This window comes from Alosa alosa, chromosome 16, assembly GCF_017589495.1.
Source record: "Alosa alosa isolate M-15738 ecotype Scorff River chromosome 16, AALO_Geno_1.1, whole genome shotgun sequence".
In the NCBI taxonomy this organism is placed as follows: domain Eukaryota; kingdom Metazoa; phylum Chordata; class Actinopteri; order Clupeiformes; family Clupeidae; genus Alosa; species Alosa alosa.
The window spans coordinates 22,401,960-22,427,958 of record NC_063204.1 but is presented as its reverse complement, the minus strand read 5'-3'; the positions used below and the strand labels follow the sequence as shown (position 1 = coordinate 22,427,958).

The 25,999-nt window shown below is 40.4% G+C and overlaps 1 protein-coding gene across 1 annotated transcript; it reads right to left on the bottom strand.

Annotated features, from left to right (window-relative positions):
* Window positions 1–703: 703 nt before the first annotated feature.
* On the bottom strand, window positions 704–24,669 carry LOC125309171 (phthioceranic/hydroxyphthioceranic acid synthase-like). The gene is given in 7 exon segments (XM_048265895.1): window positions 704–5,056; window positions 5,059–6,547; window positions 6,715–6,896; window positions 22,110–22,316; window positions 22,511–22,671; window positions 22,801–22,954; window positions 24,523–24,669. Coding segments are annotated over 7 exon segments (6,279 nt in total). The 5' UTR covers window positions 24,581–24,669; the 3' UTR covers window positions 704–1,028.
* Window positions 24,670–25,999: the final 1,330 nt, after the last annotated feature.

Here is a 25,999-nt window from a genome sequence, read left to right as displayed (position 1 = left end):
TGTAAAATATATTATACAAATGTTGACCAAAAATCTCAACAGATGAATCCTTTCCTTAACGGTCTAGATTGCTGGCACTCTAGGACAAAGCTTCTGAAAACAGCTTGGCATTCAATGAGTTAAAGGACCAGTATGTAGGAAATAATGGAAAATAAATTGTAACCATTCCAAAAATTATCACCATATGTCGTCAGAGAATAAGGAAACACAATGAATTGAAGTAATGGCTTATTTGACAATATTACTATAGCCCGTAAAACCCCTTAAAACCTGTGGAAAAAAAAGAGTTACGGGGCAGAATCTCTTGGAATTTTCGTTTATGTTGAATGATTAATTCTAGAATAGCATATTAATAATGGGCTGGCGCATCCTCCTATTTGGGTTGCCAAATTAGCAAAGGTCAACTGTCAACAGCTGTCAATTGTAGTCATGAACGCCTACGAGAGGCAGGCAAATTTGCAAAATTAAAACAAGAAACAAATTAAGTGGACATCGGAGGTGCTTCTTGAGATGGCGACGTCTTCGTCAAACGAAGAATAAGTCTGACACAGAGCTGGCCATATTAGCTATCTTCAGCTAACTTCAGCTAAATAGACGTTGGTTAGAGAGGTATTTTTTGTTTTCACTGTTTCTGTAATGCGTAGCTGGGTCATGGTTGGAGAAACGTTAAAGCTGGCAACCCAGAAGAGGCTTGCGTCTGGTAGTCTTGAGAACGTTCACCAGTGTTTTGATTTTGGCCTACAGAACGTTCGGTAACAATCCTACAAATCACTCCTTTAACCAATTTTACTACACTTATGCTGCCAATATTGATATCATGGGTGTCACTTCACTTCACTTATGTCAGTGATATACAGTATTTGATACCCCATCCCCATTCACTCTTTGAAGGGAGGGAGGGTCTGCAAATAAATTATGTGTCCCAAAAGCATTGCAAATATTTCAATTGTTACTGATCGCCTTAACTTGCCACTGCATATTTCCTAAATGGTGTATCAAATAGGATAATCATTTTGATAAAGAAGACTTTAAGCTTTGTCAGCAAGCTGGTTCAGAATTGTCACCAAAGTGCCCATTGTGCTGTTTGGGTCCAAGAATTTGACCAGTGGAATGGTCACACCTCTACCCTTGGAGAATAGATTCTGAAGAGTCATGGCCAGCATAGAATCAATGCCTAGAGCTGAGAGGAGTGTGTCCTCAGATATCTCCTCAGGTTTAACATCAAGTGTCTCGGACAAAACAGTCCTGACATATTCGCTTGGGGACTGATGGGCATGCTCAAAAACTGTGTCTGGTCCCTTACTGTTCCTAAGTTTCTCCTTCACCAGTGGGGCTAAACGCAACCCTAGAGATGCATTTTGTGAATAAAAATGACTTCCAATATTTTTGAAATTAAACTTACAAATAAGCTGCTGTGGTTTGTTCAGTAAGAGGCAATCCTGAAGGCTTTGCTGTATTTCATTCAACTCCAGGAGCATTATTCCTCTTGTCTCTAAGATTTTCTGCAGATGATCTTTATTTAGCAACAGTCCAAGGTTTAGGGCACCCCAGTTGATGGACTGTGCAGCAAGCCCAAGACGCCTTCGGTAATGACAGAATTTGTCCAGGAATGAGTTGGCTGCAGCATAGTTAGACTGAGAAGGACTCCCAATGAAAGAAGCAACTGAGGAATAGCAAACAAAATAGTCTAGGTTGCAGTGTTTGGTGGCATGGTGCAAATTTAGTACTCCGTTCATTTTTGGCTTCATGACTTTTTCATAAAGAGACCTGTTGAGATATTCAAGGATGCCGTCATGAAGTACAACAGCACTGTGAAAGACCCCTTTAATAGGTCTGAAAGGAAAATTCTGTCTAATGATACCCATAATCTCTTCTACTTCTTCTGTTACAGAGACATCACACTGCAAAGCTTCAATAGAAGCCCCACACTGCTGCTTCACAGCATCAATCTCCTGTTGCATCTCAGAGCTGGGGCTCCTCCTGGAGAGAATGACAATGTACCCTCCGCCTCTCTCAGCAATGAACTTCACTGTTTCAAACCCCAGCCCAGTGAGACCACCAGTTACAATGTACACATAGTTTTTGTTGAAGAGCCTGTACTCTTTTGGTAGCAGTGGAATCTCGGTAAGTTTACACTTGTCATCACCCTCTTTATTCAGCTTCACCACAGATATGGTCCTGGTGCTGAAATAGGATTCACCTTCTTGTGCATGTCGATTGCCATTACTGTCAGGGGTCACACTTTCAAAGCAAATGCTTGAGAGATTCAATAAATGTCTGTCAATGTGTAAAGCCTTAAGCCAATTCTCAATGTGACTACAATGTTCTGTGAGTTGTCCCTTCACCAGAATTTGAGGCAAGTGAAGTATGTGGATGTAAATGCTGTCATAACCAGCTCTAAGAATACACTCAGAGAGAAAAAATAAAGCCTGGCTGTCACAAAGAATCACAACGTGTCTCACACCAGGAGCTCTGAAAGCACTCTGCAACAATGATTTATCAAATGGAGGTAACAAAACACAGGCATCAAATTTCATCTCAGCACCACAACCATTGATTTCTGTAACTATTGTGCAATTCCATCCTGATTTGTTACCAGTCTGGACAAGGACTTTACTCAAGCTTGAATCTGTAACAGTTGAGAGAATGCCAAGCCTCCCCTCCCCCTCCTTTTTAGGTAATGTACAATGTAATATGTTCCATGCAATTGCAAAATAGGACATACATGGAATATCCTTCAAAAATGACACCTCATTGGTTGAGTAGCACAGTTTTTCCGAGAAAACAACCTTGGAGGTAGCTGCCACAGGACAACAGGATGTGATGATGTCACCCACTTTAAGTCTGGTCACGCCATGGCCCACTGCTGTGATAGTGCCACTAAAGTCAAGAGCTAGAAGTGTGTGGTCTTGCTTAGTATATTTATTCCAGTACACTGTCTCACCAAATTTGAGGGCAGATGTGCTCACTGGAAAGTAATCTGCGGAATGCACACAGATTTTGTTGAGCTGGACCTCCACATGTCCCTCTGGAATCTCATTGACCTTATCATCAGTAAGACTGGCTTTCAAATGCATAATTTTATAAGGGTCAGCAGTCTTTAAACAGAAATTCTGTGATTCCAGACGTTGCACCCTTCCCTCTTGATGGTCCATACTAATTGCAGGGTGTGTGTGGACTATATTTGGTGCATAAACCAGACCATCTTTTATACACAGCTCTGGATATTTGCTGCAGGGATATGATCTTAAGACCCGAGCCAGAGCTTTGATATTCTCAGATGAGACTGAGCTGATGTCAATTAGCTGAAACAAGAGATCTGGTACCTCAGCAGCACATGCTCTCGTCATTCCTGAGAGCACAAATCCAAGACTGACGTGATCGATTGTGCTGTCTGCACATCCATGAGTCACTGTCCTAATGGATTTCATGGTATTCATTGCTTTCAGGTCTACAATGATTTTACGAAAAATCTCACAGCAGGTAACTCCACTCTCCACCACTGCATCCACTGAGTACGTGGTAATATTTGTGACATCCCACATAAACAAAATGTCCTCAAAGTCATCCATATTATCTGAGAGACTCAACTTCTGCATCAGTGCCTGCAACCCATTGTTCAGCACTTCCGTGCCATAAACAAATGGCACATATACAAATTTACAGCTCAAATGGGACTGCAGGGAATGGGCAATTCCCAAATCATCCGCAAACACCAAGGTCATTTTTGCCTCAACTGATTTTGGTTCCTCAACAATTTCAGTAAAGTTATTGTGGTAAAAATATTGCTCAACAATGTCAGAGGGGCTTCCAAGATATTTGACCACCACTTGCTTGATCTCAACTAAGACCTTACCTTGTTTGTCTGTGAACCAACCGCATATTTCAAAATGGTTAACTCCAAGCTCTGTTGCCCGAATATAAATTACCATTTCATCTTGCAGAGGTTCAAAAATGGTCAGACTGCCAATGCTTCCTGGAAATCCAGGTCTTGCTATATATCTAGGACCAACTGCAACAGGTAGAAGTTGCATAAAATAGTCTAAAACTACTGGGTGAATGCAGTAGTCATGCAACTGAGAGTGGAGCTGTTCAGGGATAGTTACAACTGTGACGACTTCTCTCAATTCCTCTCCATAGTGGCTGTATCCTTCATTTCGGAAAACAGAGCTATGCTGGTACCCACCAAGACGGAGTTTCCTATATCCTTCATCAGAGCTCTGCACAAGTGTACATCTTTCATAGACGTGTTCTAGAGATATGTAGGGCTCTCCAGCCACCCTGCCTTTTCTGCATGATATATCTCCAGTTGCAAAGGTTGCTGTGTCAGAATAAACTTTAAACTTGGTGCCATCTTCACATGGTTCAAGTTTTACTTTCATTTCTGATGGGTTCTTGTTGACCAAATAGGGGCTCTGAAACCTGATACTGAGCTCCAGAGTATTCAACGGTACCCTGGGTTTTGCACTTGCCATGAAAGATGATAAGCCGAGGTCAACATAAAATGAACCAGGGATAATGGCCAACCCATTATGTTTATGGTCTTGTAGATAAGACACTGAGTCTGAAGACAGATCACAGCAAAAGTCTGCACCATGTTTTGCTGTCTTGATGAGAACTGGATGATTACTTGTACTGCCACTTGCTTTGGCCTCCAAAGTAATAGGTTTTTTAACCACATCAAAGTGATACCTTGGCAGATTTGTTGGTGGGGTCTCACATCCTCTGTAAAATGTGTTCCAGTCTACATCAAACCCTCTCTCAAACAAGTTTCCTACTGCCTGTAGCATTGTCTCATGATCTCGGACTGGTTGGACAGAAGACAACACTGTGACATCAGTACCCAGCGTCTCGATGATGTTCCTCTGCAAAGCTCGCTTGGGTCCTATCTCCACAAAGACCACATTCTTCTTGCCTTTAGCTGCTGCCCTCACCGCTGATTCAAATAATACAGGCTCACGTATGTTCCGAGCCCAGTATTTACCAGTGCAAAAATCCCCATCTGAAACAGCAGCACCTGAAACAGTTGAGTACAACTCTGTCTTTCTATCTTTTGTTGTAGAAGATGTATGGCGTCTTCCACCTCTGAAAGTATTTGGTTCATATGATGACTGTGATATGCAGTAGAAACATCCAAGGCACGAAGAAAAAGGGCATCACTACCTTCCAAACTGCCCAGGGTCTGTTGTAGTTTGTCTATAGCATCTCCATTGCCTGACAGTGTACAAGACTGCGGGCTATTGAAAGCAGCCAAACAAACCCTCCCTGAGTATGGAGGTAAGAGTTTTAAGACCTCTGAGACACCCATATTCCCAACAACCAGCATCTTCCCGCTAGTGACCTTGTTCTGCAGTGCACTACGGTAATGGATGACCTTGACAGCATCCTCAAGAGACAACAAACCAGAACAATGAGCTGCTGCAACCTCTCCTACAGAATGCCCAAGAACAGCATCTGGTTTTACACCCCAGTGGTGGAAAAGACAGAAAATGGCAACCTGAATTGCAAAGAGGAGTGGCTGAACCATGTCTGGTCTTGAGAAATCATTGCCTTCATCAGTATCATTTTCCAGCTTGTCGACAATGGTAATATCTCTGTAGCTTTGTAAAAGAGTCTCTATTTCTTTTACTTTTTGTCTAAAAATAGGCTCTTGCTTGATAAGCTGTTTGCACATGCCTCTGTAGGTAACACCATTACCACAGAACACAAACACCAAAGTGGCATCTAGCTTGGATGGCTTCATATGTTTGGTCAGAACAGACAGGAACTGCTCTTTCAGATTTGCCAATGATGATGCAAGAAAAGCTTTCCTATATTTGTGTTTTGAATGACTTCTCCTGCATGCCGATGTATATGCAAGATTTTGAAAGCTCTCAGTACTTTCCTTTTTGATCTCATCAATCATATCCGCGATCATCATTGTAAGTGAAATTTCAGAAGCTGCAGAGAGCACAAAATACTGCTGACTCTGAAATGTCCTATCTTCATCTACTGCAACTTGTGAGTTTTTGTACTGCTTGATAACTGTATGGGCATTTGTGCCACCAAAACCAAAGTTATTTATTCCTGCCACCCTTCCAGCTGGGTTAGAGCTTGGCCAGTTCTCTACCTTAGTGGGTATTCTGACATTGAGAGCATTTGCATCTATACTAGCACTGTCATCTGAGTAGAAAACTGAGGGCACAATTGTCTCATGTTTCATCATTAGTAGAACCTTTATCAGTCCTGCTACACCTGCAGCTGATTCAGTGTGTCCAATGTTACCTTTAACAGAACCTATAATGAGAGTCTCTGACCCTGGTGGTCTGGCTTTGGCAATGACCTTTGAGATGCTACCTGCCTCTATGGGGTCACCTACTGGTGTTCCAGTCCCATGAGCCTCTATGTACTGGACACTGGTCAGGTCACTCTCTGTAGAGTAGATTTTACTCAGAAGCTCCTTCTGCTGAATCATGGATGGCTTGGTCATCGGAGAAGCAGTGTGACCATCCTGATTGACTGCAGTTTTGCTGATAATACCCCAGATATGATCAGAGTCCTGAAGGGCCTGTATTAAAAAGAAGTTGTAAACCAGTTATGGGTTGTAAAGTATACAGTATATTTATCATGTTAGGTAGGTTTGGTACAGGATATAGATGTTTCCATTTACATCACATTTCTATCAAGTTGACACACACACGTACGCGTGCGCACACAAAATGGTTATAAGTGTACCTTTTTGAAAGGCTTCAGAAGAACAATTCCACAACCTTCCCCCCTGCCATAGCCATCTGCTCTGCTGGAAAAAGGCTTGCTAGTGCCATCAGGTGAGATCATCTTGGCTTTGCTGAGAGACAAAAAAACTCTTGGTTCTATGATACAGCTTACTCCTCCACACACAGCCATATCACAATCACCTGTGGAATAAAAAAAGTGGGTGTTTGTATAGGACTGCTTTTACATTATGTAAAAGGGTAAACATCTACTGGTATAACAAAAATACATTGAGAGCTTGGAATATATTAAAGGAAAGGTTAATTTTGTGATATCATTTATTATCTTTAAGGGTGTAAACATGATGGCCCAGAAATAATGAATTGAGAAATACAGGGCATGAAATGTCTTATGCAAAAAATGATTAAGTTTAAAAAGATTACACAAAAGTCAATACAAAACTAGGTACTGGGTATCATGATACATGGACAAGTTAAACTTTATTTTGCTGAAAGCAGTATTGTTCTTCTAAAGTTTTCTTATTCCCGTCTCCCTAATTTTTGGCCAGCTCCTGCGCCTAGGCCCTTTGAGACAGACAGGAACACCGTTCCAACCCGTGTAAGTTGCTCGCGGAGATGACATCACGGATCCACATCGGTCGTCCGCCATATTGGATTGAACAGAAAGCGAAATTAAATTTTCACAGGTCACAAATTTGGTCCAAACTTCACAAAACTTGGCGTACATGATCCTTGGACCAAGCCTCACAAAAGTTACTAGAAGGATTTTTGATTTTCGGAAGTGTTTGCACAAGATAAAAAGAAAAAATCAAAATGTCATATCAGCAACACCCAGCTATTTGGTAAACAGGAATTCTGTTAGGTATTATCTCATCAAGGGCGGAGTGGGGCCACTTTTGTCACTTTTTTATTGAAACAAATACTTTGTACATTAACTTAATATCCTGTAGTTTTTATTATAGGCTCCAATGTGAGGGATGCAAAACAAGAAAAATAAAAAAAAAAAACATTTCAAAATGTCATATCATGTTGTTGTTTTGATTTGCTCCTTTACTACACCTATTTGGTATCCTCATCATCTTCACCTTTGCTGCTGTAATTCTGCCATAATAACTTTAATTCATATGGTTAACTCTATTATCCTTTCTACTTGTCCCTATAGTCATAGTTAATTTCGGGCTCATCATTTTCAGCGGGGGACTGGCTGATCTGCTGCTCAGGCTACTTTTGTTTTTAGGCCTATAGGCTACTGCATACACAGATCAAGCTTGAGTTTTGTTATCAATATTTGCATAATATTTGCAAAGTCTATGAATAGCCATATTGGATGATTCCAAAATGCTAATATTTTAATTAATTTAATATGTTACTTGCGAATTGGTTGACAACGCTATAACGTCCAGTAGGTTATTAGCCCAATTACGCCGTTATAATCATGGCTATCTCTTTACCAGTTGCCACTTATGTCTGTCCTCTTCAAAAAAAATTGGAAGCATGGCACATTTGGCAGCATTTCCCTCCAATACTTTTCGTCTTTTTTACCTGGCCTTTTCAGTCCCTCATGGCATCGTTCTACCATCCATCCTCCCTGACGCTTATCACTAAGGTAGGGCCGGCCCGGCTGGTATCTGAGAAAACTTTTTAGGAAAGACGGGCTACAGTATATGGACCCAACCAATTAACTCTTCTTGGGAGGGGAGAACAACCCATGCAGAGGCTGCGGTGTTAGGCATAGAATGCGAACGTGTGTAGCCAACTTTAAGAGAAGATAGATTAACGTGACAAATGCCAATATTTTTCCCTCGACCGGCCCAAAAGTGAAGCGGCCCACCGGGAATTCTCCCAATTACCCACTCCGGCCCTGCTCATCAATTGCTCTGCCATGGGTGTTTATGGACTTACAAACTGAAGTTGCAAGGAGAACATAGCTGACAGTTATTTTCCCATTCATGGTGTAAATTTTAATTATTGTCAAATGTCATGATGGAAGAGAAATGTAATGTTAAAAAAAGTATGCAAATTCATGTTTACGGGAAATTATGTATTGTGTTGTTTTGTTGTAATGCAAGGCATTCTGGACCATGTAATAGACAAGCAGTGGTAGGCAGCATTTAACTTGATTTCCATACTAATATGAATAGGTGTTTCTGTAAACCTAGGGACAATAAACAACCATCTCTGTTACAAGAACGAGCTAGTATCGCTCACTGAAGAGGGAACTAACGATAAAATGGTTGTTTTCCTCAAAGCATAGTATTTTCCGCCTGGAGTTCACAGGGTTGCCAACTCTCACGCATCTGGCGTGACACTCACGCTTTCAGCACCAATCTCACGCTCTCACACACACTCAAGAAATGTCACGCCAAATCCATTCTTTTTTTTTGCAATCCGTTCATTTTTGTTGATGATTAATCTAGACCACAGCATTGTTTCTAAATGACAGGATACGAGTTTAAGGCATACATATGTCTAGACCAACAGCAGGTAGGTCTAATATCCACCTACAACGTTCTCAGCGCAGTTTTCTCTGATTGTTGATTCGCTGACTGTTATGCTGCGATAAACGGTTCGCAAAAAAATTAACTTTCAAGAAATAATCATATTAGGCTACTATAGCTCTGCGCTCATTTCAATTCATATAGGAGGAATATTTCTCAAACGTTTCGTTCCACACATGACAAACCGTAAACCAGAATAAACAGCAGACCTTACCGAACACAAAGGTGTAATGCAATCCCCTGTACAATAAGCCGTTCCAGAGTAATCCGGTTTTGAAATGGTAGCAAATTTCTATATGGTCTCCAATTTTGGGCTTTAAGTGTCTTAAAACTGAGCTGTGCTTAAATACCTACATATGTGTAAATATTAAAATCAGAGGATATACAGCTCATGGCTAAGAGTTTGTCGATGTAGCCATAATGATTTGTTTTCACAAAATGCTAAGCATGCATGTATTTAAGTGTCTTAAAAAAATGTGCTTATATTGGTCAATGCATAATTTCATAACAGGCCAAATAGAAAATAAATGTTAAAATATAGCCTAGACATAATATTAAAATCAGATGATGTAGGATAGTATAGAGTTAGATAAAGTTGGATGGCTCCAGAAATCACACCAGTGGATTGGGTCTTAAAGGAGCCACACCACTTTTATGACACTATAGCTGTTCTGTTGACCTTTAGATTTGTTGCTACTGGGCATGAAGGGCAGGCCAATGAGTTCTGTCCAACATTGATGGTAGGTTTAGAAAAAAAGTCAGCACATTTTAATCATATTGCAATAATACCAATAACCGTGATCATTTTGGTCAGGATTTTTCATCAAATTTTCATCTCTAGTGGCTGGTAGACTTTGGAATCCACCAGCCACAATGGTAGGTGGAAAAATATTTTAGGCTATTTCCATCCCTGATCCATATGTACACTCATACACACATTCATACGTCTCAATCTGTCCATTTCTTTCCACAAAACTAGCCAGAAGTCATCATTTAAGGGGTTATTTTTCATTTTTTTCTACTGAGCTACTACCTTTTTCAGGTAGGCAGGGGGGCCCTTTTCATGTCTGTGCCCAGGGGCCCAGTGGCTCATAATCCTTCCATGCCACAGGGTTAAAACACTGGTCTTGTTTTCAAGTGCAATCAATAATTTAATTGTACATTTTGAAGAAACTTTTCCATTCTATTAGGTTTTTTTAAATAAAAAAACATAAATCAGGGATTATACTGTACATAGCAGTCCAGCACATTTTTTCCACAAAAAGAAATCACGCTGAAAGGCCTATATGATTCTAACTGTCTCACTAAATTGCATTATCCACACTCAATTCTCACTGGTATCTGCTAGACAACAAGTACCAAAACATGATTAGTTCATAGATTTCACATGTAAAATTCATTTTATACAACCCCACCTCCATCTTGCCTGTTCATAATTCTGAGAAATTCTTGATTGTTTGTGTTATGTTTATGTTATGTGTGTGTGTGAGTGTGTGTGTGTGTGCGTGCTTGTGTGTGTGCCTGCGTATGTGCCTGTGCATGCAAGCGTACATATGTCTACTGTGTGAGTATGTGTCATACATTATGATTACTGTGAATGAATGTATGTGTGTGTGTGTGTGTGTGTATCTGTTTGTGCACACGTGTGCACATGAAATGGGTGAACATGACCCCTGGAAGCAAACATACGGAAAAAATGGTCATCCTAGGCCCTACAGTTCTCAAGATATTCACAGAGAACTGTGTCTGCCCTACCCTCCTTTCGGGGGGTCCAGTCCAGCAGGGGGGCAACAGATCAAAACGAAAAATGACGGTTCCATGCTATCCATGTGGGCGTACATGCCCACCAAGTTTTGTGTACCCGGTCTTTCAGTGTCGGGAATCCTTGTACATGAAATAAGTGGTAATGGGATGGGTTGACATGCCCCTTAAGACCAACATACATAAAAAGGTGGACCTCCTAGGCCCTATGGTTCTCGAGATATTCACAGAAAACTGTCTCCGGCCACCTACAGGCCAGTTGGTGTATAGTAACATAAATTAATTTATTGTGTGGCCCCCATGAGCGAATTCCACAAAACTTGGCTTGCATACAGAGGATGTCATAATGATCCTACACTTCCAATTTCGTGCAGTTTTGACTATGACTATGATACCTTCAATTACAACACCTCATTTTTACTTTTTTGTGTTTAACTAGGTGGCTATACATGAAATGAGTGGTTATGGAATGGGTTGACATGGCCCCTTGAGATCAACATACAAAAAAAAAAAAGGTCCTCCTAAACCCTACAGTTTTCGAGATATTCACAGAGAACTGTGTCTGCCATACCCTCCTTTTCGGGGTCCAGTCCAGCAGGGGGGGGCTACAGATCAAAACTAAAAACGATGGTTCCATGCTATCCATGTGGGGTTACATTCCCACCAAGTTTTATGATGTACCCGGTCTTTCAGTGTCCCGAATCATTGACGGAAATTTGGGCATCGCGAAAAATAAAAAAATAAAAAAAAAATCTGACTAAACCCAGGCTAAACCTAATATGACCGCCCGCTTTGCTGCTTGGCGGTCATAATTAGGTTTAAGGAAAAATGTATATACCACGAACTATGGCTTCACAAAATCTCTCTCCAGCCATGGCGCCCAAAGTTGGCAACCCTGAGTTCACGACAGAACAAGCAGGAAATGTCACTTTAGCTGCTAACTGAAATATGCAGGAGAGTTCAGAGCAGCTAAACTGGTAGGGAAACTCCCACATACTGCTGTTAATACTGTTATTTCTGCATGTCTAAATTTAAAGATTAAATATGCTTTAGATTTGTTATCATATATATCGCGATTAGCATCATGTTACTAAGAAAAACAATTAAATGGGCTAACTTCCGTTAGCTAGCTATGGAGTATACGTTTAAGTTACTAGCCAACGTTAAATGGTCTCTGAAAATGCAGTTCAAACCTGAATACCCTGACTTATTTACATGTATTATAAAGTTTGTCATCATGTTATATTCCTTAGAGCAGTGGTTCTTAAACTTTTTGTCTGGCGACCCCACAAAAAAGTATGGCGAGGTCTGGCGACCCCCCTTTCCCCAAACCCATTCTAAGTCCTTATGCAAATACCCCCCTCAAACGTTAACAACTAAATCAAGCAAAAACTAGAAAGCAAAGTCATTTGTTTTATTTACTCCATATGAACAAGAACCCAGAAAACCAAACAATAACGATTAAACCTGTAGGCCTACATAATTACAAATTGATTTTGATTGGACAAATAAATTCATACTTGTCATAATTGTCCTACAATTTTCGATGACAAAGATTTCACCTCACACTTGATGTTGATGCCTCTGAACGCTAGGTGGCAACGTTATATTACATTTTACATCTAAATACGGTGAAATCATTAGAATTATGGTATAGAAATGTGAGCCTTCACAAGTACCAGTGCCGCTGCTTCCACCACGCGCATTACGCATTGTGCGTAGGGCACCAAGAGAGAGGGGGCACCAAGAGACAGAGGGGGCACCAACTTTTAGCCAGTAAATATCTTTACTGTGAACTGATTTTTAATCTTCTTAGATAATGTTTACAATGTCAATATGCACCAACAGCATGCTACATAAGAATGATACTTTCCAGGTTCTCTCTCAATCTCCATTAAGATCTAACTTGAACGTTATGCTACTCCATTTAATTGGGAACACGTCTGAGCGCGCATGAGAGGGAGTGAGAGGGTGGCAGGTTCTGGCTGGCTTGTCATTGTTTATAATTGATAGCTACTTTTTAATAAGAAACTTTTAAAAGGAAATCACAAAGGCAACAAAGACGAGGCTGGAGGAGATTGCGGAGTTATCCGATTCCCTCTAGCTCGTTGGCAAACTATGGCCCGCCACACACTTTAAACCAGCCCGCAAGGCATTTAATTAGTTTATCATAGGCTGCTTGCTCTTTTTTTCCTGCGATAGACGACGTTGTGGTTAGCTTTACTGCAAAAAATGTTTCACCCTCCCTAGAGAATGTTTACAATGTCAACATTAGAACAGCATGTTACATAAGGATGATACTTTTAGGGTTCTCTTGCAGCAGATCTAACTTGAACATTATGCTACTCCATTTAATTGTGAACGCGTCTGAATGTGCATGAGAGGGATAGAGAGAGTGGCAGGCTCTGGCTGGCTTGTCATTGTTGATAATTGATATCTACTTTTTAATATAAGAAACTTTTTAAAAGGAAATCATGAAGGCAACATAGACAAGGCTGGGGAAGACTGGTGACAAGATATGCTGATTGAAACACATTCCACTCAGATAGCGAGGTGGCTACCAGGCTCATATATCACTTGTAATTGCAAACAGAAAATGTCTAGCTAGCATCATGCGATTATATGCTTCTATTTCCAAAGGCTGTTTATACCAACTTGCTTATCATGCTTATTATTAAAGTGCAAGTTCAGTGTAAATTGACCCATAGCCTTGTTGTATAAGCTCACCACATGCAGCCCATCGGAAAAAGAATGAGACAATTTGGGACAATGTAGGCCAAGTTATGGACAGGCAGCTTAAAGCAGACCCATGGGGGCATCAAAACGGAAACTGAAAGTAACTATTGTGGCAATAAGAGATATGTGTTCATCAGTATCCAGCTACATTTAATGACTTAAGTGAAATATATTCCCAAAAAAACACTGAATGTTGTGGACATTCCTTTATTCTGAGATGCATCAATAGGCCATCAAAACAATTCCAAGCAGACATAAGGTGCTTATAGAGCAGGGGCCGTATTCACAAAGAGGCTAAAAGTAGCACCTAACTGAGGAATTTAGGAGAAACTCCTAAAAATAATGGGCGTGTCACTCATAACTTTAGGACTCCTAATTTTTTTTAACTAAGAGTAATTCACGAAGCATTGTAGCCCTAAAAGTAGCACCTAAGTCTGGGACAGCTTAGAAAAAGTCAATAGGACTCCTAACCCACTAAGACCTATTCACAAACAATCCTAAGCCGAATAATTGTGCATTGTAACTAAGTGATGCAATAACGCCACCAACAACAATCAAAACCATTCATTGTCAACATGTAAACAAAATGTAACGTTTCACTGTAAATCAAATTAAACTGTTTCTCCTCTTTGCAAACTTGTCATCATTCCCACGTTACAATCATCAGCCAATCAAGGTGGTCACTTCAATCAAGCTTGTGCATGAGTAATGACGTCAACCATGGCTACGGAGCTCTTATCTTAAAAGTTGTAATTTTTCCTTACTAAGAGTAGGTCTGAGCGGCTTTGTAAATAGGTTTTAAGAGAAAACTCCTAGCTAAAAACTTTTATTGCGATTTAGGAGTACTCCTAGCGGTAAGATAAAATGCTTTGTGAATACGGCCCCAGGTCCATATAGATTATTTGTCAAATAAACCAGTAAAACAGTACAATAAAATCACACCCAATTTCTGTCATAGCAGAAATTACCAGAAGGATTTTTGATTTTCGAAAGCGTTTGTCCGTCACAGCCAAACTAAATTGCCGGCATAGCCAAACAGGAAGTAGGGTCATATCTCTAACCTGACTCTCGCCAGATGAATTTCGTTCCGCCTAGTTCCACTCACATCCATCTGGGATCGGTTCCGTTGAGAGTGATTTCGGCACCAGTTTGTATGATAGAGCCAATCAGGACGTAGGGCGGGAGTTTCATAGATGTGATGTAGCGTAGAAGCGACTGTAAGACTGTTCTCAGCGTCACAGGTTGGTTTCGATGTGAGTGGTTGAAGTAGCACGTCAATAGATGACAGACAAGTGGCTTATCCAATCATATGCAAGCATTTTTTGATTAGGCCCAGCCTTCTGAAGCACCACTCCAATGGATTGATCCCAGATGGATGAGTGGAGCTAGGCGGAACGAAATTCATCTGGCGAGAGTCAGGTTATCATATCTCAGCAACGCCTTCACATATCGAAACCAAACTTGGTACATAGACTCGGGACCACATCCTGAGGACGCACAGTACATTTGGCGTCTTTTGACTACTAGGAGGCACTATAATCACAGGAGGTAGGCTCACATCCAGGGTAGGAATTTCACGGCGGCCACGACGGCCAATATTCTGGTTTGCGTCCAACTAATAGCGTAATTTATTAGCCTATGGCCTGTCAAAATAATCTTAGCATTCACAGCACAAATTAATTTAGTCTTTTATGCAGTGGAGAAAGTGACCATGCACGGCAAGTATCACAGCTTTGTCTCGCTAGTTGCTGTGGTGAACGGTTCGCAAGACAAGTAAATAATATAATTAAATTAAATCATAAATTCTAGGTTCTGCTCCTATCTCCCTACCCTATTCATCTCTGTGGAATACTTCACGAACCCTTCGTTCAACACATGACAAACTATATATCAAAATAAACAGCAGACTTATGTCATTGTTCATCATTTTAGTGATCTTTCAGGTTACAAGATAAATAGGAACAAATCTTGTTTTCTACCACTAAACTTTGACCCCGTCTCTGTGCCTCTTCCTAGTGCTGCACCCATTGTAACATCATTTAAATATTTAGGTATAGACATATATCCCTCATTGCATGATATTGCAAGTGATGGGAATTATTTTTATGACATTTTCTTGCCCCAGACTAGATGGAGGCTTAGCTCCATTTACATTGAAAGTGTATTCTCTCTTCCTTGCTTTGATCTATTCAATGCAGATGTAGGTATGAAATGCTCCCCACTGGGCACCTTTTGCTTATTCCATCTGTTCCACAAACTCCTTTGTTCTATCTTTGGGTAGACAAAGACCCTGGGTTAAAACTTAGCTGAATTATATGTTTGTGTTATTAACTGTAAATGTATTCATGTTTGGTATCATTTTTATAGTCTCAGTACAAGGAGTACAATGATTTAAGTGTAAGAATGTTAAGAACATCCTGTATAACATTTCTACCTGAGGAGCCTGCCTAATATGTTAATGGAAAATAGGTGTGTGTAGGTGTGTTTGGGTGTGGCTGACTGAACGGCGGGAAGAGAAAGCCAATCACAGGACGTTGTACCTATGCCGTCCTCTTGAACCACACCCTTGCAAATTGAGCATAAAAGGCCAGTCAGTAGTAGTTAGAATGGTAGTCGATGCTTCTGAGCTGAAGACTGTATTCTCCCTTGACGCGCGTTATTGTAAAGTAAAGCCTGAATCTTGGATATCTGGAATTCTGCCGAAGTCTGCTGTGTTTTTGTCAAGCAATTATATCCACCCACAATTACTTTCACAAGTAAAAACTTCTTTCTGAAGTCAGTACAGATCTATCAAACTGGTCATCTTTGCCCAGGTCATTATATGCACGAATTTCAGTCATCAAAATGGACGTTTTACCACGAGTTAATTTTTATAGTGCAATGATACCCTTGCCACACCCTGCACACTTTTGGGACAATATCAACTCCACAATAAGGAAATATATTTGGAATGGGAAACGTGCAAGGATTAAGCTGTCCACTATGCAACGCTCTAGGCAGGATGGTGGTTTATCTTTTCCTGACTTTAAAGTTTATGCCCAAGCATTTGTGTTGCGCCCCATATCAGTCTGGTTTGATTCAAATAAAAATGTGGCATGGAGAGCCATTGAAGAATCAATGGTCACCCCCTATAATTTAAGAGATTTGTTTTTTTGCAAGGTTCCTATTCGACAATGTGCCCTTTGTTTTGGTCCAATCATAGCCCATTTATTATCCACCTGGAAGGTTGTAGAAAGACAAACAGGATCTATATCAAAATGGCATCATCACTTTCCACTTTTTAATAATAATGGGTTTCTGTCTGGGAGTACCCCATTTAGATCTTCGCAATGGGCAGAATGCAACATTACAACTCTTGGAGACCTGTATGATGACAAAGGCTGGAGAACCTTTCAGGATTTAAGATCTAAGTACAATATACCGGCCAGGGGCGTCGCCAGCCGATTTTACCGGGGCTTCAGCCCGGGGTAAATTGAGCTCAGCCCGGGTAGCCAAAATTGTTATTTAAGTTTTTTTTTTAAAGTTGTGCGTTCTATCCCTTGTAGCCTGTTAGAAGCGAATCCCCAACACTAAACTCTGACAAGGAGAAGCGGAACGGGCCGGGCCGGACGGGGCTGGGGGTGGCTGGAGAGCTGGTTGCTTCGCGGTCTGGTCTGAGATCAGTGGATCTGTGCTCACAACTAACGTTACTGCTGTCAACTAGTCACTGGGTGGTTCAGCGTCATAGGTTGCAGTACCCTACGTTGAGAGAGCAGATGTGACATGGTCAGCAAAAAACAACTGAAACTGTTTGGCTTTTTCAAATGAAAGGCAAAGGGTAATAATTCATGTTTGCAAACTGAAATATAAGCTTAGTCCTGTCCGACCGACTCCATAAAGGCCAGCTATTAGTGTTGTTTACCTATCCTGTCGCTAGCTAGCTGGGTAGCAAGCTATCCTTAGTAAACAAAATTCAAAATTAACTTTTTAAAATGTGAATATCTACTAGTCACTGACAAATGAAGTGGCGAAATTCACCAGCCATTCAATAGGTAATCCGTATTTTCTGTCTGAAATCTACTAGCCAACTTCAATATTTACCACCATTTGTCTGGTGCAATTTAGAACCCTGCTAGTAGGCTAAGCAAGCATTAGGCAACTGCAAGGCATCTGGGTCAGGTAAATTGGCACGACACATTTCAGTGCTGGTTTTGAGAGAGGGAGCGAGAGAGAGATATTACACTCAGCTTTAAATAACTAAATTTAGCCAGAAGGGAACATTTGTACTGATGTTCTGAGGAGCAGACGAGGATGTTACACTCTCTAACACTATAGCATATAGGATTTTTTTGTAAGGGAGGAGATGTTTTAACAGTGACAAACTATAAACCATTAAATATCTAGAGGGGGCTGAGACAGCTTTCATTCACCCTGTAATGAGCCATTTAACCATCAAAGTGATTACAAAGCTGGTGACATAAACATAAAACAGCATTAAAAAACCCAAGTTTCATGGGAATGAACATGAATGAACATGTTTCACGGGAATGTGTTTAAATGTCCACTGAAATGTATGCAAATGCCCTATGCATAAGCAAAGCATTTGTAATTACAGCTGAAAATTGCAATCTCAAAAGTTCTTTGTATCCTGCAATGTAGTATGTTTTTGTTGGTTTGCCACACACTGATCTGATCCCATGATTTTGTAGAGGGTAACAGCAAAGATGGGTTACAAATAGAGGAGGAGGAGCCAGCAGCAGGAGCAGAGTCAGGATCTTATGTCAGGATCAGGCATGGACATTGGTAACCATTATTCAGAAAAGGAGAAGAGAAAAGTGTAAGTGATGAAGGACAACAGCAAGTTATGAGAAGGACGGCAGTAAGTGATGAAAGAAGAGAAAGTGATAAGAACGGACAGATACTGTAAACAGACTGAGACAGAACTGACACAGCAGCAAGTGATGGGGCAACCAACTCGCATGATGACAGAGAAAACAGGAAGTGATGAAAGATAGAAAAACTGCAAGTTATTACAGCAAAACAGCAAGTTACTAGAAGGACAAGAACAGTTGAACTGCTGATGAGAAAAAAAACAGCAAGTGATGCCAAAGACTAGTGCAGGGAGATAGTGTGAGAAAGAGAGAGTAATTGATGAACCATAAGCAACTGATGAGACCACAGAGAGTGATGAAGAGAACAGCTAGTAATAAGGACAAAAAAAACAATAGCAAGAGGTGATTATGATGTGTTTTCTCTCTCTCTCTCTCTGTGTGTGTGTGTGTGCAATCCCATTTTAACATCAAACATTTTACTGTATTTTTGGTAGATCTCTGGCATAGATCAAACAACAAAAGAGCAGTCAGGTGATGGAGAGAGAAGGGAGATCAACAGAAGGAGGTGCAGAACATTTGCTTAATGATACATTACATGCAACCTCACACTTAAACGTGTATGTACTTAGTAATTCAATAATAAATAATTTGGGCAGTCTAATGTAGTCTGTTGTCTACTATAATAACACCTTTTATGTACTGTATATATATATATGATATATGAAAAATCCTCAGCTAATCTTTAAATTTACATCCGGTCCAGCCGGGCTAAGCCCAGGTTGTCCTTAAAGTCTACAAACGCCCCTGATACCGGCTTCTACTTCTAGTTGCGCATCAGATCAGCTCTTAAGGCTCTTGGTGTTCCTTTTCAACACGAGACTACCAGTGCATAGTATTCGCAATGTTATATATTTCAATGACTTCATCCCTTCTTCTGCGTCATCTATTTATTCCTTCCTGATGATGAAAGTACACAAGCCTCTTGGAGCAATAGCAGTTTGGTCAAAAGATTTAGAATGTGAACTGGAAGATACCTTTTCTGATCACACATGGGAGACGATCACTATGTCTTCTAAGAACCCTAATCATCAAATGATCCATTGGAAACTAACACACAGAGTATATTTAACACCATTTAAGAGATTTCATATACGTCTAACTACCTCACCTAATTGTACTTTGTGTTCAGATGGAAAGACAGAAACCTTTTTACATTTTTTGGGGGAATGCTCATCTTTGGTACCTTTTTGGCAACAGCTAACTGGGGACATTTCAACTCTGATTGGGACTGATATTGTTATAACTCCAAGTCTATTTTTTCTAAATGATTATTCCAACCCCTCATTGACACTTTTCCAGAGCAGTCTACTGCTGGCTGCTTTTACTGCAGCCAAAAAAATGTTAGTCAGCCGATGGAACCCCCCACATGTTATGTGTAGACGTCAGTGAGCTCTAAGTTCACTTAATATTATATCTATGGAACTCTCAACAGCCCGTATACATGGGGTCAGATCACAAACTCTAATGAGGTGGAACCATGCTTTTGAGGAAGTCGAAACCTTTATGGCTGATGGTCATGTCTAAGGTGCTGTGTACTGTTTTGAAATCCCTCTTTGTTTTTCTTTTCTTTAAAATAATTGAACTTTTTTTTTTTACTGGAAAATATGTTATTTTCTTTCTTTATAATTGTATACCAATGTACTTTAAATGTTTCATAACATGTAAGATTGCAGATGCTCACCACTGGGTGGGGGTGGAGGGAGGGCGGTTGGAAAGTGTTATACCTCTGTATTTGTTATTGATTGTGAATATGTCCATCATAATAAAATAAAAAACAATTGATCACAAAAAAAAATAAACAGCAGACCTTACCGAATACAAAGGTGTAAAGCAGTCTCCTGTATAGTTAGCCGTCCCAGAGTAATCCGTTTTGAATTTGCAGCAAATTTCAACATGCATGCTCCAAATTTGGGCTTTAAGTTTCACAATGAGTTTAAATTTTTCTACATGATTTCATAACAGGCCAAATACAAAATAAATGTTACAAATATCGCCTAGATATCAGTAAATATTAAAATCAGAGGATATACAGCTGACTAAGAGTTTGTGAAAGTAGCCTTAATGATCACAAAATGCTAGTAACTAAAAAGTATGCATCTAGGCCAGGGATTCCCAAACTATGGTATGCTTCTAGGGGGTACGCGAGATGCAAAGGGCTTTGGCGGACAGGTGTAAAATGAAAATTTCAAATCTTTTGTAATTAATTCATGAATAAATACATAATTTCGAATCAGGTCATAATGATATGGAAACATGAAATTAAAGGATATCATTTATAAACTCTGTATGTGTTCATCAAAAAAAGGGCAGCTTATTAAACATGACGCCTGGAATAGCTAATAGAATGCGTTACTTTTGAATGCGTTGGATGGTCCGTGGTCCGTGGGGGGAAAGTTTCGCGGATATAACAGGCAGCCTAATGTTGTCCAAACGAATACATCCTTGTCAGGCGTTGTTGTAGGCCTATTATAAGATATTGTATGTGGATGTAGTTAGGCTACTATGCAGGCTACTTTTCATAAGTTTTTAACTGATGAAATGCACGCACCTAAAACCAGGAAACGGTGTACGCGAGCCGAGTCGGAATGTAGGCGGTGGTACGGGGGGGGAAAAGTTTGGGAACCGCTGATCTAGGCTATTTGAGTTTCTTAAAGCTGAGCTGTGGTTAAATTGTTCAATACATGATTTTGTAACAGGCCAAATATAAAATAAATGTTAAATATAGCCTAGATATCTGTAAATATTAGATGATCAGATGATTTACAGTTCTTTGTAATATGTCATGTTTTTGTAATGTTTCATACAGTGATCCAGGTCTACTGCTGTGAATAGGCTAAATACAATTTTGAACATTTTTATAGCCTACTACTGTACAGTTAACTTTGGCCTTGGTGCCCTGACATGTGGCCTTGGTGCCCCCCACCAAATATGCCCAACTGAAGGCCAAGTGGCCTTGCCCCTAAAATGGTGATATTCCAAGCCTGCTCACATCTCAGCAACGCTTTCACGGATAGAAACCAAACTGGGTATATTGACTTGGGTACCCTTCATGAGGACACACAATACATTTGGTGACCTTTGACCACTAGGGGGCGCTAGAGTTACAGGAAGTTAGCTCATATCTAAGCACTTTCATTTATCAAAATAAAACTTGGTACAGGGACTCAGGACTCCATTGTGAGGGCACACATATAATTTTGTTTCCTTTGGCCTAGAGGTCACTGCAACTAGCATAAAGGTGTTTTAGCATTTCGGATGTATGTTAATGTACGTAACCTTTGAGCTGTATGCCCGATTTAAAAAAAAAATGAGGCACTGTTAGAATTCTTTGATCAACCCAGGTTCAACGTAGCATATTCCACTTTCTGCTCACGTTAGTGACCGCACCAGAGCAAGCACACTTTCGCAGTTCCTCCGGAAATGCAGTCTAGTTTGAAATGTACTCAATCACTGAAAACTATTTAGCTGAGCAAGTGTAGAAATGTCAATGTATGAACCTGAAGATTGTCCACAAAAATGTTCAGACTTACCTTGTCTAATGCTTTGACATGCAAGGTGAAGGGCCACAAGGGATGAGGAACAGGCAGTGTCAAGTGTGAGGGACGGTCCCGTGAGGTTGAAGGTGTAGGAGATACGATTGGATGCTATGCTTGTGGCCAGACCAGTTCCAGTCCAATGACTGATTTCATTATGATGGTGATTTACTCTGTTGAGCTCAAAGTCTTTGTTCATCAATCCTGCAAAAATAAAATAAAAACAACAAGTAGGACCTTGGCTGATATAGCGAGTAGGCCTGGATTCTAAAAGGGGATTAAATGCAAAAACCCTGTCTCCTCGTGTGACATCACTGTTTCCTTATGGGTTGCACCAGATTTGTACAGACTAGTAAATTGGCACATTTTTGCAATGATAATGTAAACTACAAACTGACCTATGAAAACTCCAGTCCTGGTGCCACTGGCCTTTTCCATGGGAATCCCAGCATCCTCCAGTGCTCTGTAGGAACACTGCAGCAGCAACTTGTGTTGAGGATCCATCTGGTCAGCCTCAGCATCCGTGATGCCAAAGAATCGCTGGTCAAATTCATTCAACCTATTTTACAAATATATTTACACATGAAATGTGAATGAATTATAAATTTAAAAATGCAAAAACAATGAAATACTTGAAGATACATTTTACTGTATATGAGGTCCTGTGATATTTAACTGAACTTTTTACCCATTTATGAGAGCAGCCCTGTTAGTCTGTGTCTTCCCAGGTTTGTTCTCATCTGGATCATACCACTGGGAGCAGTCAAATCTCTCATCTGGAATCTCTACTGCACAATTCCTACCTTCCACTAGAACCTTCCAGAAGTTGTCAAGGCCCTCACCTGAATTTTACAAATATTAATACATATTAATACACACATTATAGTGTGTGTGTGTGTGTGTGTGTGTGTGTGTGTGTGTGTCAGTGTTGCGCGGGTTTGGTCACAAGCGGCCCGAGCTCGCCCGATATTTTAATAAACCCGACCGCAACTCGGACCGCGAATATTAATTAGGACAAAATTATACCCGACCAGAGATCCGACCCGCTTAATTACAAAATGTGTGCTTTTGGTTATAGCCTACCATGCAGTGTGAGAGTAGGCCGTTTCTGTAAAACAAACTAATTTATTTGCGAAGCGTTATGCAGCAGTATACTGTAACTAACTACACATATGCAGGACAAAATGTTTTGCGCAGGAGAGAGAATGAGAATAAAGAGCGCAAGCATGCACACTACCAGCAAAGGATAAGCTAAACACTAAGACAAGATGTCAAGGCCATGGACATCCATTTTTCTTTTGAAAACAAAAATGGTGAAGGCAGCAAGGTAGGGAGAGATACATGGCTGGTCAAAACGTTAGCATAAGAACTGGTTGGCTGAATGAAGCACAAAGCTTTACTGAAGCACATACACTGTTTGAAGTCACAGACACAATGAACCAAAGTAACTTTTATGCATGCGCGAACCTATATGGCCTATGCACACCGGTAGATACTGTATAGCTATGTAGTCTGTGTACCATAACATTTATTCCTGAAGGCGCCCGAAATGCACCCTAGCGGCAACAATGTGGGTCTGGCTCGTCAGGCTACCTGCTCACGGCTGTAGGCTAAAAGTTTAACATGGGCAGGTGGCAAAGTATCAGCATTATTTTACTGAGTGACTTGTCATTAGGTCTTGTACCTAGTCTAAAAAAGCTGTTCCGGGTCAGTATATAAACCACAAGCAAGCTATTGCATATATTGAGGTCTGAGAATTGCACTTAGGCTGCTCGGTTTGTCTAGTGCCGCGTTTATGACGAGTTACTGCATGTTGGTCGTGCCTGTTTTGTGACTGTCATACTTTTAAATGGCTTCGCAAGAAGTACATAGAACATAACTTGCACTACTGTCATCTTCTTTAAGAACCATTCCAAATATTTCCCATATATCGCTTTTCCTGGAGGGGTGTCTTTATTATTTTAACTTCTCGCGTCTTCAGCTCTTTAGGCCTACTGTCTCCATCTCTACCGTCTCCACCTATGTGGCATTAGGTCTACTGTAGCCTATGCTTCAACCAATGAAATCTTTGAAAAGCAATTATGAGTTAAATATTGATGCCAGCCTTCTCGTGATAGCCTACTTTAAGTTTTTAAAAAAATATATATATATTTAATTAATTTTAACTGACCTGCCCGCAAATGACCCGAGTATCATAAAAATATATTTTTTTATGACTCATAACCGCGGGTGACAGCGGACCGCTTAATTTCGGGCGGGCCGCGCAACACTGGTGTGTGTGTGTGTGTGTGTGTGTGAGTGCACGTGCATGCATTTGTGTATTTATGTGTGTGCTATTTTCTAAACCTTCCAGAAAACTTTATTTCATATAGAATAGTTTTAACTTAAAAGAGGGTACAACATCACATGCCTCCTGGAAAATCACATCCAACACCAATCACAGCAATGTCCTCATCTTTGTTCTCCATTCTTGTGGAGGGTCCTAAGAATTTCAAGGTGTGTCACATTACAGAGCCTTCTAAGTGTAGGTACATAACATATAACATTTCACCTATAATATATTCCATAACATCTACAACAACATATAACATGACTTAGACATAAACAGCATGATAAAACACAAAAAGCTATATGTCAAATGCAATGTAAAAGCATTTTCAAATTTTAGGGTGGTATACCTTCTCAAAAATCACTATATGAGACTTATTCCCCTCAAATAGGCTACCATTGGATCGCCATAAGTTGGAAGGACTTGCAGATGAGTAAATAATAACTTGCTATTATTTTTTATTATTTATAATTTCAGTGAATAATTGTTCTTAGTTATTTCATATTATTAATTAAATTTAACATGTTTAGATTTCTCTGGATGTCTTCAAGTTGGCGGCATCCCATCGTTCTATATAGGCTATTTTAGGCAGCACATGCTGTATGTGATTTTTAAAATGACTGAACTTCTCTAGTCCTCTGGTAGGCCTTTCACAAACATGGTTGCAAAGCAGGACAGTTAAACTAACTAACTAACTAACAACTGAGTGTGGATCCGGGAGATCTGTGGTGTGTAATTGAACCAAATTAGATGGACAGAATCTTGTCAACGTCCAGATTAGCTCGGCTCATTTTGTGACAGGTAGGTGAATCTTATTTTATCAACTCATTGCGGGTTGTACTGTAAGCGTTGAGCTCATGTTCTCTCTCACGCACCTGGGGCCCTATACCTACCTATATGTTAAAGGAGAATTCCGGTGTGATATTGACCTAAAGTGTATTGAAACATGATACCGAGTGTGAAGGTATGTCTCATAGCCCATCTCGGCTTGTCCCCTGCACTCCAAAATCTGGCGCTAGTTAGCCGATGCTACCAACAGCTTTTTCCAATAGTGGTGCTTCGGCATCGGGCTAGCCATGCAAATAAATCACTGTTTTACACCCATTTACGAGGTTCAATGTATCTCCACACTTCATTGGTAGACTTCCGAGGGCCCTGACATTTAAAACGAGACATTGAGAACTTTGAAAAAGCACTGGTAGTTTACTTACAAGACGATTTAAACAGACAGTATCTTCACGAAGTTTAGCGTTTGCAGCCATCTTGAATTTAGTCACGATAAGTCGAGCAACGAGTAAGAATGAACAGGTATGATAAGGGATCAGATTCCAAAAATAATTCAGTGGAAATGCATGGATTCCAGTTTCTTCCAGTAGCAGCAACTGGAATCCATGCATTGGTAGCATCGGCTTGGTAGCATCGGCTAACTAGCGCCAGATTTTGGAGTGCAGGGGACAAGCCGAGATGGGCTATGAGACATACGTTCACACTCGGTATCATGTTTCAATACACTTTAGGTCAATATCACACCGGAATTCTCCTTTAACTTCCTATGCCT